General features: G+C 38.3%; 2 protein-coding genes across 2 annotated transcripts; one reads left to right on the top strand and one right to left on the bottom strand.

Annotated features, from left to right (window-relative positions):
• Positions 1-656: 656 nt before the first annotated feature.
• On the bottom strand, positions 657-6,806 carry snrpa (small nuclear ribonucleoprotein polypeptide A). The gene is made up of 7 exons (XM_067419861.1): positions 6,707-6,806; positions 6,267-6,343; positions 6,003-6,175; positions 5,263-5,436; positions 2,985-3,161; positions 1,348-1,436; positions 657-1,246 (listed from the first exon to the last, which is right to left on the bottom strand). Exons 2-7 carry the CDS (start codon positions 6,337-6,339, stop codon positions 1,087-1,089), a joined length of 846 nt encoding a protein of 281 aa, XP_067275962.1. The 5' UTR covers positions 6,340-6,343; positions 6,707-6,806; the 3' UTR covers positions 657-1,086.
• A 127-nt stretch (positions 6,807-6,933) lies between these two features.
• Positions 6,934-11,933, top strand: actmap (actin maturation protease). The gene is made up of 7 exons (XM_067419860.1): positions 6,934-7,300; positions 7,383-7,550; positions 9,298-9,366; positions 9,999-10,123; positions 10,242-10,371; positions 11,178-11,248; positions 11,342-11,933. Exons 2-7 carry the CDS (start codon positions 7,387-7,389, stop codon positions 11,671-11,673), a joined length of 891 nt encoding a protein of 296 aa, XP_067275961.1. The 5' UTR covers positions 6,934-7,300; positions 7,383-7,386; the 3' UTR covers positions 11,674-11,933.
• The last annotated feature ends 1,942 nt before the right edge of the window (positions 11,934-13,875 follow it).

Raw genomic sequence — 13,875 nt, 5'->3', positions numbered from 1 at the left:
CAAAACAATGAAACTGACATCTTTAAGAGATATCAGTGCAAGCTGCTTTCTGTTAAAAAAGCTCAAACATGCATTTTAGTCTGAGGCTAGACAAGAAAAACACTTAAGAAAAAAAACATTGCTTCAAAAGAATTTACTTTTGTATACTTATATACAATATTTTTTAATTTAAATAAGTGAACTCAAATTTTATTTACCTAATTTTCTAAGCCCTGCCTAATATCATTTGGCTTGCAAAAATTCTCATCACATGTCTGGGGATGGGCTAAATTTGTGTTGTATTCACACTTTCGACCAACAGATGCCGCCAGCATGCAGTGTTTTGAGTACAGTTTGCAATGAAATTGTTTTTTACAAAATGTTTTGTTTCTCCCATCATTCCTCCAGTCTTCAGTGTCCCATGATCCTTCAGAGATCATTCTAATATGCCGAGTCACTGCTCAAGAAACATTTCCTGTTAATATTGAAAACGGTTCTGCAGCTAAATAACTTTCAGGATTCATTGAATTCTAAAATGCAGTCGATATTACGAACATGATTTTCAAACATTATAAATATCTTGACTGTCCCTTTTGATCAGCTTGACTATTAAATCCTGACCCCAATAGCCTATGGCTTAAACAACATCATTAAGAAAATGAAAAGGACACGCAGAATAAGTAAAACACTGGCATTTAATAAAAAACAAAGCTCCAGGTTCAATGTCTGGGAACCAGACTCTGGGTGCAATGCTTCAGTAGACATAATTTGATTTTTAAAAAAACCTGGATACTTACAAAACTCACCAAAGCCGACCATCTCAGAAGAGGGGATAAAAGTAAAAGGATGAAATGGAGGAGAAAGAGGGGGGAAATAAAATAACCTTTCCATTCGCTCCTTACCTTGTATTGTGAAGTAAAAAGCTAACTGGCACAGTCTAAGTAAGTCACATCAAATAAAAACGTAAATTCACATCTGGACTTTTTCCTTTGAATGGTGTGTGTGTTGCTCTATTCAGCCATTAAACACCCTGAACCGCCCCCCGAGGTCTCTAAACGCAGGCCTGTGTTTAACTGCCATTTGCCATAGAAGTCATACATGCGAGTGTTACTTCTTTGCGAAGGAGATTTTCATTGCATTGCTCTGTGTGATCTTAAAGCCTTGCAATGCTTCCCTGGCTGCGCCCGCCTGCACCTCATTATCAAACTCCACAAAGGCGATGTCGTGACGACCAGGGACCAGACGGACTTCTTTGAATCCAGGGAACCTATGAGAAGAAAGCGACATTGCAATTAACAAGTGGAGATTTTAAATGACAGTTTTGGACAGAGAGGTGGATTTGTTGCAAACTACAGGTTGAAGACTCACTGGTTGAACAGCATGGACAGCATGAGCTCGTTGGTCTCCTCTGGGAGATTGGTGAGAAACAGGATGTGGTTGGGAGGGTTTTCTGACACCTACAAACACAATTAATATTAATAAAGTCACAAAGCAAATATAGTTTTTATTCACATTTTGTTACACAGCTCTGTGGAACACTTGGCCAATCGTGCAATCCAGCGGTATCTTATTACCCAATTACAACGATAAAAACTGATAACAGGCTCATCCGGCTAACTGAAGTCAGCGTTTTACGCTTGCTAGGAATGTTTTTTTAGGGCTGTCAAAATTAACGCAAATTAATTTAAATGGCACTAATTTTATTAACGCGCGATTAACGCACTGTGCATTTTCTGTTTGATCAGTGCCCATAGTTGGAAAAATTGAGATCAGCCATAGACGTAAAGGTCTATGGATGCAGCAGCAAACATTAATAGGGAAAGAAAAGGGTTAACAATAACAGTACTCTAAAACAAGTGAATCTATAGCCCACATAAGCTACCATATTTACTGCTTAACTTTTATTAGACTCCAGGCCGGCAGAAAAAGTGTGTTTTTAAGTCCGAGCACGATGCGTGAATACACTGCAAGCTCACTCTCAATCCTGTCCGAGGTAAATCATAACACCATCACCACTTACAGTACATGTGTTTTATCGAAATAAATACATTACAACCGGCTAAAACGAATACACAGGTTACTTTTCTGAACAGCAGCACTCCCGAGTCCGTGTTCCTCACACTGTTCACGTGAATTGCTGCACAGTTCTCTTAAAGGGGCCACACTATATTTCTACTCGTGGAATGTGGACCACATCCAGGTGTGGTGTGGTTTTAGTGCGCACCCAGGGCCGCATGACAGATTTCATAATACCAATTTTTCATAAGAACTGTGCCCTGTTCTGAACTAAACTGCCAGTGTAAAAACTCCCTTTATTTTTATTCTTAAAATTAGAGAAATCACTGCTTATTCTGAATTTTTAAGCTTAGGCTTAAGAGACATAAACTAGTTCTTTCAAAAAATATCTGTGACCTTTGACGCATGTCTAGTCTTCACGCTATGAGTACGGTTTCACTAATAATAAACATACATTTGCATAAAGCATGCATATTTGTCCATACCCATGTTGATTAGAGTATTAAAAACATTAATTTACGGTACCTTTAGAACTGATAAAAATGTGCGACTAAATTGTGATTAATCATGACAATATGTGATTAAATATTTTAATCGATTGACAGCCCTAGTTTTTTATTTATTTTTTATTATGTCATCCAGGCACGGACTCGTTTCACACAAACGCAGCTGCTGCCATTGTGCGAGCATTGTTTTGTACATGATAATGGATTATAAGATAAAAAGGTACAATTTTAAAACCATTTCAACTCAAATCATAATTAATTATGTGTTGAAATGCTTTGTAATAATTGGCTAACATATCTCTTAAATGTCCTTCTAGTTTGAACTTGCCGTTTGCTAGCAATATTTCATGTCTTATTTGCTTATGTGGCAAGTAACCGTGTAATAATTGGGATAATGTACATCCAGCCGGTTGTAGCCCATCCAACAAACCCCTTCAGGGTGACGCGAGACCCCTCTGCACATGATCCCTCACTTACACATACCTGTTGTGGCATCTGCCCAGGCATTTGTCCTGGCATCATCTGACCTGGTGGCATGGAACCTGGCGGCATCTGTCCGGGTCCCATGCCAGGTGGAGGCATCATACCAGGCGGAGGCATGTAGGGAGGCTGACCAGGCATTGGCATCATGCGAGGAGCTTGGCTCATAGGCGGCATTCCCTGTAAATGACAAAAACACAATTCAATAACAGCCTTAAAATAGGCTACAACAGAGTAGGGCTGGACGATATGGCCAAAATTTATATCACGATATATTTCTTAATTTTGGTCGATACGATATAATTTCGATATCGATATGAACTATATAAAAGCTTTAGAAAAACTACCAAGAACTGCCACAAAGGATGTCTGTACCTACAAACTTCTGAAAAATGAATTTGCCAAGTCTATGAAACCTCCTCCTATAAAACTATATAATATTTTAGAAATAAAAACGGTACAAATAAATTAATGTTCACCTTTTATTTGTATTTAGCCTTTATACGAACAAGAAATGTGAAATCACCATCAAATAAACATAAGACTCTCACTTCGCAGACGCAGTTTATTGAGCATTTTCTTTTAAGTTTTAAATTTCAGTGAAGAACGATTCATAGCGCTATATTCTCCTTTTATGCAAAACTATACCTTTATCTACTGATGCACACAAAATAAATAAAAGAAGACTCAATTCAGTGGCCTATTTGTGCTCTGTTTGAGATGAGTGCACGCTTCTTTTTGCAAGGCTTTAACACGAGCAAATGATACGATTTTCGTGAAGCCATGTCTGACCGTCTTTCACAAGCTTTGAAAGGTAATTTAAACAAGAATGAACGCATTGGTGTTAATACATAACATTGTGTGCAAATGTGGAAAGTATTAAAACAAATGTGCCACTTGCCTCTTACATAAATAGTCTACATGGATTATTTTTAACGCTTGGCATCGTATTGTTAGACATTAGATTGACGCAGCTATGTCGATTGTTACACCCCCAGTCGGCACCTCTCCGGCACATTTTGCAGCACACTGAAACCTGAAGTTTGATATCAGCCCCATTCGCACGGGATTCGTATTATCTGGGGACCTCTGATGATTTGTAATAATTGCAGAGAAGGTCTGTGATCTTAATCCCGTGCGAATCGGCCATGTCTGTAATTTGTAAAGTAAAAACTCCCCCGCAAATTAGCCTACCTACCATATTTTGCAGAACACCGAGGTCCTGTGATAACATTAGTCCCGTGCGAATCGACATCTCTGTGATTTGGCCAGGATTAGGCGGATTGTATATACTTTTTGCAAGCTTTTTTTCTTCCTGTGAGCATTTCTATCTTTCACGAAGAATAAAGTCTGCATTCATAATGCGCACGGTTCAGTCACTCGTGCAGCCGCGCCCACACGGATTATACTTTCACTTTAGAATGAGTATCAATTTGAGAGTAATCTGATTGAATGGTGTGTTTAACATTAACATCAATACTGTTCTTAATGAAAAACATAACAGAACAGTATAGTACAATAACAATCTTGTTTAAATAGGCGCTTTTACATTTAGTTTTGAAACTGAATCTTCCGCCGTATATTGTCAGCTTCTCCTCGTGATAAATTAACTCTGACTCCTGCCGACTGAACGAAATTATATTTATTTATTAGGCTACTGTAAAATAATCAAAACGATATCGATGCCTGTTTATGATTTCATACAGCTATCTATAACGAAGACTTGACATCATATCCGGGAGAAGTCAGTAAATTCGAGTAAAATCACAGGCTTTGCTTATCCCGTGCGAATGCGTCACGCAAAACTCAGATGTGGAGAAGTCATTTCTAAATCACAGAGGTCCCTAGATAATACTAATCCCGTGCGAATAGTGCTTTAGATAGACGAACCACTTCCACGCCACTAAAGAAAGTAGTCTCTCTTCTCTTATCAACTATTTCTTTCTCCTTACTTGTGGAAGCTCGTTCAGTCACATTTGTGTTGCGGTCAGGGAAACTCTTTTTGTAGCTAAAACTTGCCGCGTTGGATCTATCAGCCTACTACTGCTGAGCACTGGCTGCGTGTCCGTGGTGTACGTCATCACGCAAGAAGCCAATCGTGTTCTGCTCTTTCTGATGGCATGCGCCCTGAACGTCAGTCATATCGAAATATCGGAAATGTGTTTAAAAATCATATCACTGTTATTGAAAAAAATTATATCGCGATATATATTGATATTGAATTATTGTCCAGCCCTACAACAGAGCAAACCAGTTCACAAAAGATCCCAAATATACTAACAGGCATAGCTGCAGGAACTCCGGCCATAGCAGGTGTGGCGCCAGAAGCCCCCTTTTTCCCAGCACCAGGTTCAGGAACTTTAGGCTTTTTCTTCTCTTTCTTACGGTCTCGCTCCACAAATGTGCCCTTCATTTTCGCAATGATATCAGAGTCCTGCTTTGAATACTGAATACGCTGTGAACAGACAGAATTAGAAAAGCGTTTTAGTACAGATTGTGCTTTAATTAAAGTTTAAAAGTAATCCACATAGCTCCAAGGGGTTAATAAAGGCCTTCCGAAGTGAATCGATAGGTTTGAGTGAGAAAACTATATTTAACATGTTGTGAAGTAAAATATCTAGCTTCTGGTGGACCACCTTCCATATTCAGCTTATGGAAAAAGCGTAACTGGCGCAACGTCAGACGCAAGCGTTTGAACTGCGAGAGGAGTTACACTTTCTGCTCAAGTTGAATCCGGAAGGCAGTCCGTCTGGATAACTTTTATAATGGATGGCTGCACTTTGTTGGGCTTCATATTTTGGCCTGCCCCTATAAAGCTTGGAAGAGCCAGGATATTTTTCCAGGATTGTATTCATCTGAAATAAGAACGTCATATACTGGTGTATATGACTTGATGGCTACTGGTGATGGCTTGAGGGTGAGTAAATAAGACATTTTAACTATCCCTTTAAAAATGAACCCTGAAAAAATAAAATAAAAAATTTGTTCACACGACTATAATGTTTTACACATAGATCATACCATGGGTTTATCATAAAAAGGGAAGCCTTGCATAGAGCGCAGTGCATTGGACGCACTGTTGATCTCCTTGAAGATCACGAAGGCCTGACCCCTCATTTTCAGTGTTGGAGAAACAAGGATGTCCAGGATTTGTCCAAACTGGGAGAATATAGCATACAACGACTTCTTCAGTTCTAAAAAAAAAAAAACAGGAGGAAAGGGGTGCAACATGAACAATACATAATAAAAGCCACAAAAAAGTTAGAAAGACGAACAAAACTATACCATCTTTTTTGATCTTCTCATTCAAGTTGTTAATGTAAATAGTGTGGTTCAGCCTCATCTCCTGGCCAGCCATGATTCTGGAATGATAAACAGATATTACACCTGAGAGGAACGAAACTTCAACATGCGTCCACACAAAAACGAAAAACTAAGGGAAAAGAGCTTATTGACCAAATGCTGTAAGTTATTTCGTTAAAACTCCTTTAGATACAAGAAATACACGATAAATAAAATTTAAGGCACAAGAACACTATAAAACAATGAATGACTGGCCCACCTCGTTGTTTAAACGGAAGCTAGTAAGTTAGCATGTCACCTAATTTAACAAAGAATTCAGTTTTCCACTAGTGAAAAACACATTTTATATTATAAGTTAAAACGATAATAAGATTAACAAAATAATACACATTAATATAAAAAAAATCGATCAAATTTCTTACAGTTATTTGAAGAGCTTTAGCCGCCGACTACACTGAATGAAAGTCCTCACCGAAAAAACCAGCGCACAACTTCCGGCTGAAAACCCGCCTTCTCGGGAAAATATTTCTGCTGGTCTCCCACCGAACCTGCTAATTGGTTGTCTACTGAGCACATCCGACTACCAGCACACATTCTGATTGGATACTTCTGAGCGGGCGAGCCATTCTTATAAACCGATTGGTTCGTTGACCGTGTTACGCTGTTTTCTGCTCGGGTGTCACGTCGCTGAATATTATCTAAAATGCAGTTTCTAATATTGATTTATTGATTTTGTAGTCATTTTGATTTGTTTATTTGAAGATACATCGGCATTTTAAAAAAAACGATCAATCTGGATATTTTGTATTTTTGACAGTGTGTATATGACCATATGTGGTATTCCCTATGTAAAGAACACTAACGTTAACTTACCCCGCTTAACTTACAGCAGGCAGTGAAATAACTTCTTGGACGCTGATGTGGATTCGTGTCATTTTGCGAATGCTTATATAATTACAACGTGCATTCGTTGGAACATTGTTTTGATGTCGGTTTATTGGAAACAGCATTGTAACGTAGGCATGTGATATCATACTCTCACAATACTCTGACATGTTGAGGTCATTTGGTGTTCATTTACTAACTCTTCTGTTGCAGAAGCATGTCAGTGGAGAATGTTGCACCTCCTCCTCCACCTCCTCCTCCATCAGTGGCTCCCTCAGTGTCCAGCAAGAAGAAGCTTTACCAGGCTTTATCTGAGGGACGGGACCCTGTGGAGGGGGACCATGAAGAGGCCAGGATTATTATAGGGCAGAGAGAAAGCAGGTGAGCACAGATCACAGTTACACACTCACAGAAAAACTTTAATGTACAGTCATGATTTAAAGGGATAACTTAGTTCACCCCAAAATGAAAATGTGATGTTTATCTGCTTACCCCCAGTGAATCCAGTATGTAGGTGTCTTTGTTTCTTCAGTAGAACACAAATGAATTTAGTTGTCCGTTAAATAAATTAATTTACCAATTAAAGTGTGGCAATAAAATATAATATGAGCTTATATGATTCAAGAAGATCTAATGTAGGCTTACTGTCTCCACACACACACATAGTGAATAATGACATTGTGTGATATGATCATTAAATGTGCTTATGACACCTGGCAGTGATAATGCTTGTGTACAGTGAATGACAGAAAAGTGATAAAGTTTTGAATTATTTTTTAAGACATAAAAGCTGTTTCACAGTGTTGGGGTCGAGTCTATTTCTCCTCTTAGATAGTAGTCCCCCATTTATTTATTGTTTAAAGCATACACACATTGGAAGCTATAAACTCAAAATATTCCCAGATAGGATTTTATTTTATTTTTTCCATTACTCTAAATACAAACACCAACTCTCTATCCCCTAACACCAAATTACCCCCCCCCCCCCCCATCAACAAAAAAAAAACCCATCAACAACAAAAAAGAATAAATCACAAACCCATCAACCAGACTGACTTAGCCAACTAGGACTCGATCTGGAGTTCGAACCTTCTGAGACGCAAAGCGAAACGCGCGCGTGATTGGACAGAAAGTGAGGCATCATTTGCCATCAATCACGTGTCTCTAGGAAACCAATACACACCCTGATATGGAGCTTCACTAGAAATTCTCACATACGTAGCATCACTACCATATTGTGTATTTTGACCTCACTCAGCGGAAGTATTGGCGGTTGCGGCTGTTGGACATAGTGTTGTTTTTGAGGAAATAAATGTATATAAATACTGTTCACTTTCTTGCAAAAACCTTTCGTTTTGTGTCTTAAGACATCAATGTGTCACGAGCCGCAGGGCTTAATTTGAAGTTGTTTGTGCATGGTTTTTTTTACTCTCATAGAATTACACCCCATTGACATGCATTATTAGCCTAGAAATCTAGACGCACCCTAGCGGCATCAGATCTAATGTGCCTGTGAGTGTCTAGCAACTCTCAATACTCTTCTGAGATGTATTCGCCTAACTCTTGCCGGGCCAATCACATCGTGTATAGAGTCGGTGGGCGGGGCCATAATGACGACGGCCGAGTTGCCTTTATGTGCTTCTAGTAAAGACAGAAACTGGCGAACGCCGGTCTTTCGAATCAGCTTTGACCGCGACTCTGGAAGACTTGGAGTTCAGCTTTTAGAACAAAGAAAGTCATTCTTAAGAAGGGAAGATGTGTTCGGAGTTTAGCCGACCGGATACGGCGAATGTTTAATCTATCAACAAGCTCTGTTTCACCTTCGTTGCTCTGGTTGGTGGTAGCGCTGTCCTATCGCGTGCAGAGAGCGTTTGAAAGACAACCGTTTATCCGCCCCTCAGATTGAGCTGTCAATGGTGAGTTTCCAGACCAAACATCTTGATGTGGGTCTGCTTGTCAGGCTAATATGACTGGCATAGTGCAACGGTTGAAGTTAAAAATCTTCATTTGTGTTCTACTGAAGAAACAAACACACATACATAATGGATGCCCTGGTGGTAAACAGATAAACATCCCATTTTTATTTTTGGGTGAACTATGCCTTTAATCACAGCATTTCTCAATGAAGTTTTAGGAAGGATCTGCAATGGTTGCTGTTCAATAAGTACGTGCCTTCACTCATTCAAGATGGACCACAGTAAGTTTCCATAAAAATTCCTATTAGTCTATTTTTTTGATGGTCGATGATGTCGATATCTTAGAAAGCAGTGTGGCCGGATGCCAAATATTATTGTACATCATATTTATTTATTAAATTATAAATTATTGAAATAGTTTGAACTTAAAATAAAACCGGTTCATTCTTAAAGGGTAAGAATTAAAAATGAAAATGCGGTCATTAATTCCTCACCCTCATCAAGTCATTCAAAAGACTTTCGTTCATCTTCAGAACACAAATGAAGATCTTTTTGATGAAATCGGAGAGCTTTCTGTCCACTTTCAAGCCCCAGAAAGTTAGGAAAGACATTAGGGCGAATAAGAAATGACAGAATTTTTATTTTGGGGAGAACTAACCCTTTAAAATAGCAACTTTTTGATTGTGTAATCATTTTATAGTGGTTTGCATAAATAAACAAATTGTTAAAAACATTAATAAAAAGTGCACTCAATAAAATGGAAATAACTGTACACACTGGGAATCATTTTAGCTCATTTTTACACACAGAACACAGTGAATATGTCATGATTATACATCATTTATAAAAATAGCAGTGTGTTTGTTGCCTTTGTGGCTGCGTGTCTGCTCTGCTAGATGAGATCTGATTTCAGATGTGGTCTTGTGGCCTTATGGATGGCGGCTCATCTTCTGCAGCCTCCAGAGACGCTGCTCATGGAGACACTGGTCCAAACGGCTAAACACAACGGCTACACTGAACAAGGAGAAATGTTTTCTGGTACTAAAAACTAAATGGCTTTAAAAATGTTGTGCAGGTTGTTCTGCCAAGCATTAACTGTAAAGACCTCTAAATAATTTGTTATAATGCTAATATATTTGTTTCCGTTTGGGATTAGCCGGTGACATGGCCAAGCTGGCGGAGGAAGTGTGCGGGTGCAGAGTTCAGAGGTTATCAGGAGGCATGATGGGAGAAAACGCCGCTGTCATTCTCAAACACCTCGCTGGAGGACAGCCTGTTCTTATACCGTATCTTTACTGCCGATATGCTTGATTGTCTTTGCTCACTGTTTTCTGAAGTCATTTGTATTATTTTAGTTTATTTTATCACTGTTTTTCTAAAGTAATGTTTATGGTTTTATTTACCACTAGGTTATTGTTTGGTTTGAAGTTTGAACACCTTTCTGAAATTATTTTATTTTATTTTACCACTAAAGCAAGTTTTATTGTTTTGCTGTATATATTTTTTATTTATTTACTACTATATTTTCTGATTTGATTTCAGAAAATTTGGCCACCAGGCCAAATTTTTTGGTTTGCTCAATTCTTCTGATATTTTATTTTATTACTAAGCCAAGGTTTTTGTTTTGCTCACTGTTTTCTGATATTTAATTTAATGTATTTTTTTTGTTTTTTTCTTTATTTTACTTCTTCACTGTTTTCTGATGATATTTTTTATTTATTTTACCACTAGGCAAGATTTCTGTTTTGCTCACAGTTTTCTGATATAAATTTATTTTAAATACCAATAGGTAGTTTTTTTTTGTATAACGTTTTTCTAAAATATTCTTTGTTATTTATTAATTTATCATTAGACCTATTTTTGTTTTGCTCACTGTTTTCTGAAATTATTTTATTTTATTTTACTGTTAGCTGCCACATCTCTGATTATGTTGACTAGTTTTAGAATCCTCCAAACTGCCACCTCTGTATGTAAGCGCTAACATAATCAAATACAATGACACAAAGTCACATATTCAGAGTTGTGTACACATTACACTGTTTAATAAATCACATATACAGACTGTATTCAGTCCCTGACTGCTCTGGCTCAGATATGATGAGGATTTTAATCATGAACCCTGTCTACGCAATGGCCACAGAGCCCACTGGGCAGTCATATCAGGTGAGACTAGATAATCAAGACAATTACAAAAACTCTGTAAGTTGAATATAAAGGAATAATTCTTCAATGTTGTAATTTCTGTCTTTTTTCCAGGTATATTACTAGGCTTAAGACAGGGCTGTGTGGACAGCAAACACTTCCCTGCTGACGTCACACTGCCCTGGCTGCATCTCTCTCAGAACGAGGCGTCCGTCTCTTGGCCGATGGATGGCACTGAAGAGGTGTTTGTTCTGGCGAAGCAGGGGAAGAGTCTCCGTTACCAGCTGTGGAAGTTTGACTTGCTTACACAAAGCAACAGCCAACTCAAGGAAATGGACCCTCAGAGAGCCAGCGATGGGACACGTTACGTGCTTCCTCTTGGCGGCGTACAGGAAGGTCTGGCAGGACACATTCTGCTGCTTCATACCAACACACAGATCAGCTGATCAAAAACACCAAAGACTCGTCACACTGACTGTACAAGCCGTTTCTGCAGGTGGTCACACACACCTGTGCTTTCAGTCTTCATCCACCAGGTGTCCTTATAGTTCGAGTGTTTGTGAAGTTACTTAATGTAAAACTAAAAACTGATGCAGAATAATGTCATTATATAACACTTTGAATGATCCTGGTATGACTTTTATACAAGTGCTTATTTTGGTACATACCTCAGGAATAAGATTTTGCAATAAAGACTGGTAACAAAGATTTTTACATCTTTTTTAAATACACTTATATTTGCAGTTTGAGTTAAAGGGATGCTATTTTTGAAAGATCATTATTTTTATTATTGGGTGTAATAGCATAGGTGAACATGCTTTAATATACATATATATATATATATATATATATATATATATATATATATATATATATATATATATATATATATATATTATTGTTAATATATGTTAATTTCGCCCTTCATGACAACGGTGGGGGGGGGGGTGATTATTTGAGTATATATAATTCATTCGATAACATTATATAAAGCCTCAAAGTTCTGCATAATTAAGGGCGTGGCCACTTTGAGTGACAGGTGGATGGCCGTTTGTCTGCTGCTCACCTCAGCTCCGCCTCTTTGCCCATTTTCTGTTATCCAGGAGTGCTGTCTAGAGAGCAAAGGCCAGCTCGTCTCTACTTTACGCTTTAAAACTGCTCTCTATTATACTATTGGAGACATCACGGACACTACGTCCATATTTTTTAACAGTCTATAGTTGTAATTTGTGGCGAGCGATCAAAACTGCGCATGTGTCGAAAGCCTGTGTAACGTTACGCTTACCAGTCAAAAGAAGTATACTTTGCATGGCTGAGCGCATATGCTCACATAAGTGTAATTAAACAAGGTTTAGCTCTGGCTTTACATAAGAATAGGTATCTGCACGATAGTAACAGGAGTTATTACTAGATCAGTGGGCGAGGCCATTTACAGAGGGGCGTTTTCCACTGAGTTACCTGATCTGTCCATATCACAGTGTGTATAGTGTTTAGGGGTTGGGTCGGGCTAAGAGGATCATTTTCATCAAATGATTTATAAACACCCATCAGTTTGACAGCACCCACTTTTACGTGCTATTTCTACAAAGTCCCCGCTCTGATTGGCCAGCTGACCCAGTGTGCCGTGATTGGCCAATCAATCACCTCTAGTGTGTGCCGGAAATGTAACGGCCCTTACCATAATCATGATCTTTAGCTTTGAAGATTTCTGATTCAATTCTGAAAATGTGGATGAATAAATGATACAAGATGCAGATGGTTTTAAAGACTAAACTATCATTATCTTGAGGTTAAGATGCTTCTCTTTTCTAAATTGCGGTGTCTGCTAGCGCAAAACTTTGTGCAACAGTCGGTTTCGACTACATATGAGGTAATCCTCTTGACTAATCGGAACACTCGGTTCTGTTCAGGACAAACTGAGCTGAGGATGGAAGTCCGATCGGATGTCATCGACCATCAGTAACAGAACAAAGTGTTTATCTGGTCGGACGTCATCCAGCCTGTCAGAGCTCTTCGGATCATAATCATCATAATATTGTGCAACTTGAGGACGAGCTCTGAACAGGAAATTACAACAGAGGAAAACATCCCTGGGCAGGAATAGAACATTTACACTGTAATCCAAATACCTTCCTTCTGACTCACAGCTTGTTGAATTCAATGTATTTCTTTTGGGGTCAGTAAGATTTTTAAAAATGTTTTTGAAAGGTGTCACTTATACTCTACAAGGCTGCAATTGTTGCATTTAAAAAATAAATAAAAAATACAGTAAAACATAATCCCCCGGTTTCACAGACGAGGCTTGAGCTAGTCTCAGACTAAAACGCATGTGAGCTGTTTTAACTGAAATCAACTTACACTGACAGATCTTAAAATATTTCAGGGCCATTGTTTTGTCTGAAGATGCACAGCAGTATGTGTTTTCTCTAAGGCACGTTTATAAAATAACTTTAATTGAAGCAAGGCTTAATCTAAGCCCTGCCTGTGAAACATGGGAAAATAACGTGCAATAAATACAGCCTTTTCTATTTTAATATATTTGAAATGTAATTTTCAAAATAATTACTCCAGTCTTCAGTGTCATGTGATCAAATATAAGCTGATTTTCTGCTCCAGAAACGTTTCTTGTTATTATTAATGTCCATTTA

Source organism: Pseudorasbora parva, chromosome 16 (genome assembly GCF_024679245.1).
Source record: "Pseudorasbora parva isolate DD20220531a chromosome 16, ASM2467924v1, whole genome shotgun sequence".
In the NCBI taxonomy this organism is placed as follows: Eukaryota; Metazoa; Chordata; class Actinopteri; order Cypriniformes; family Gobionidae; genus Pseudorasbora; species Pseudorasbora parva.
The sequence above is the reverse complement of the archived record's forward strand: the minus strand, read 5'-3'. Positions and strand labels throughout refer to the sequence as shown.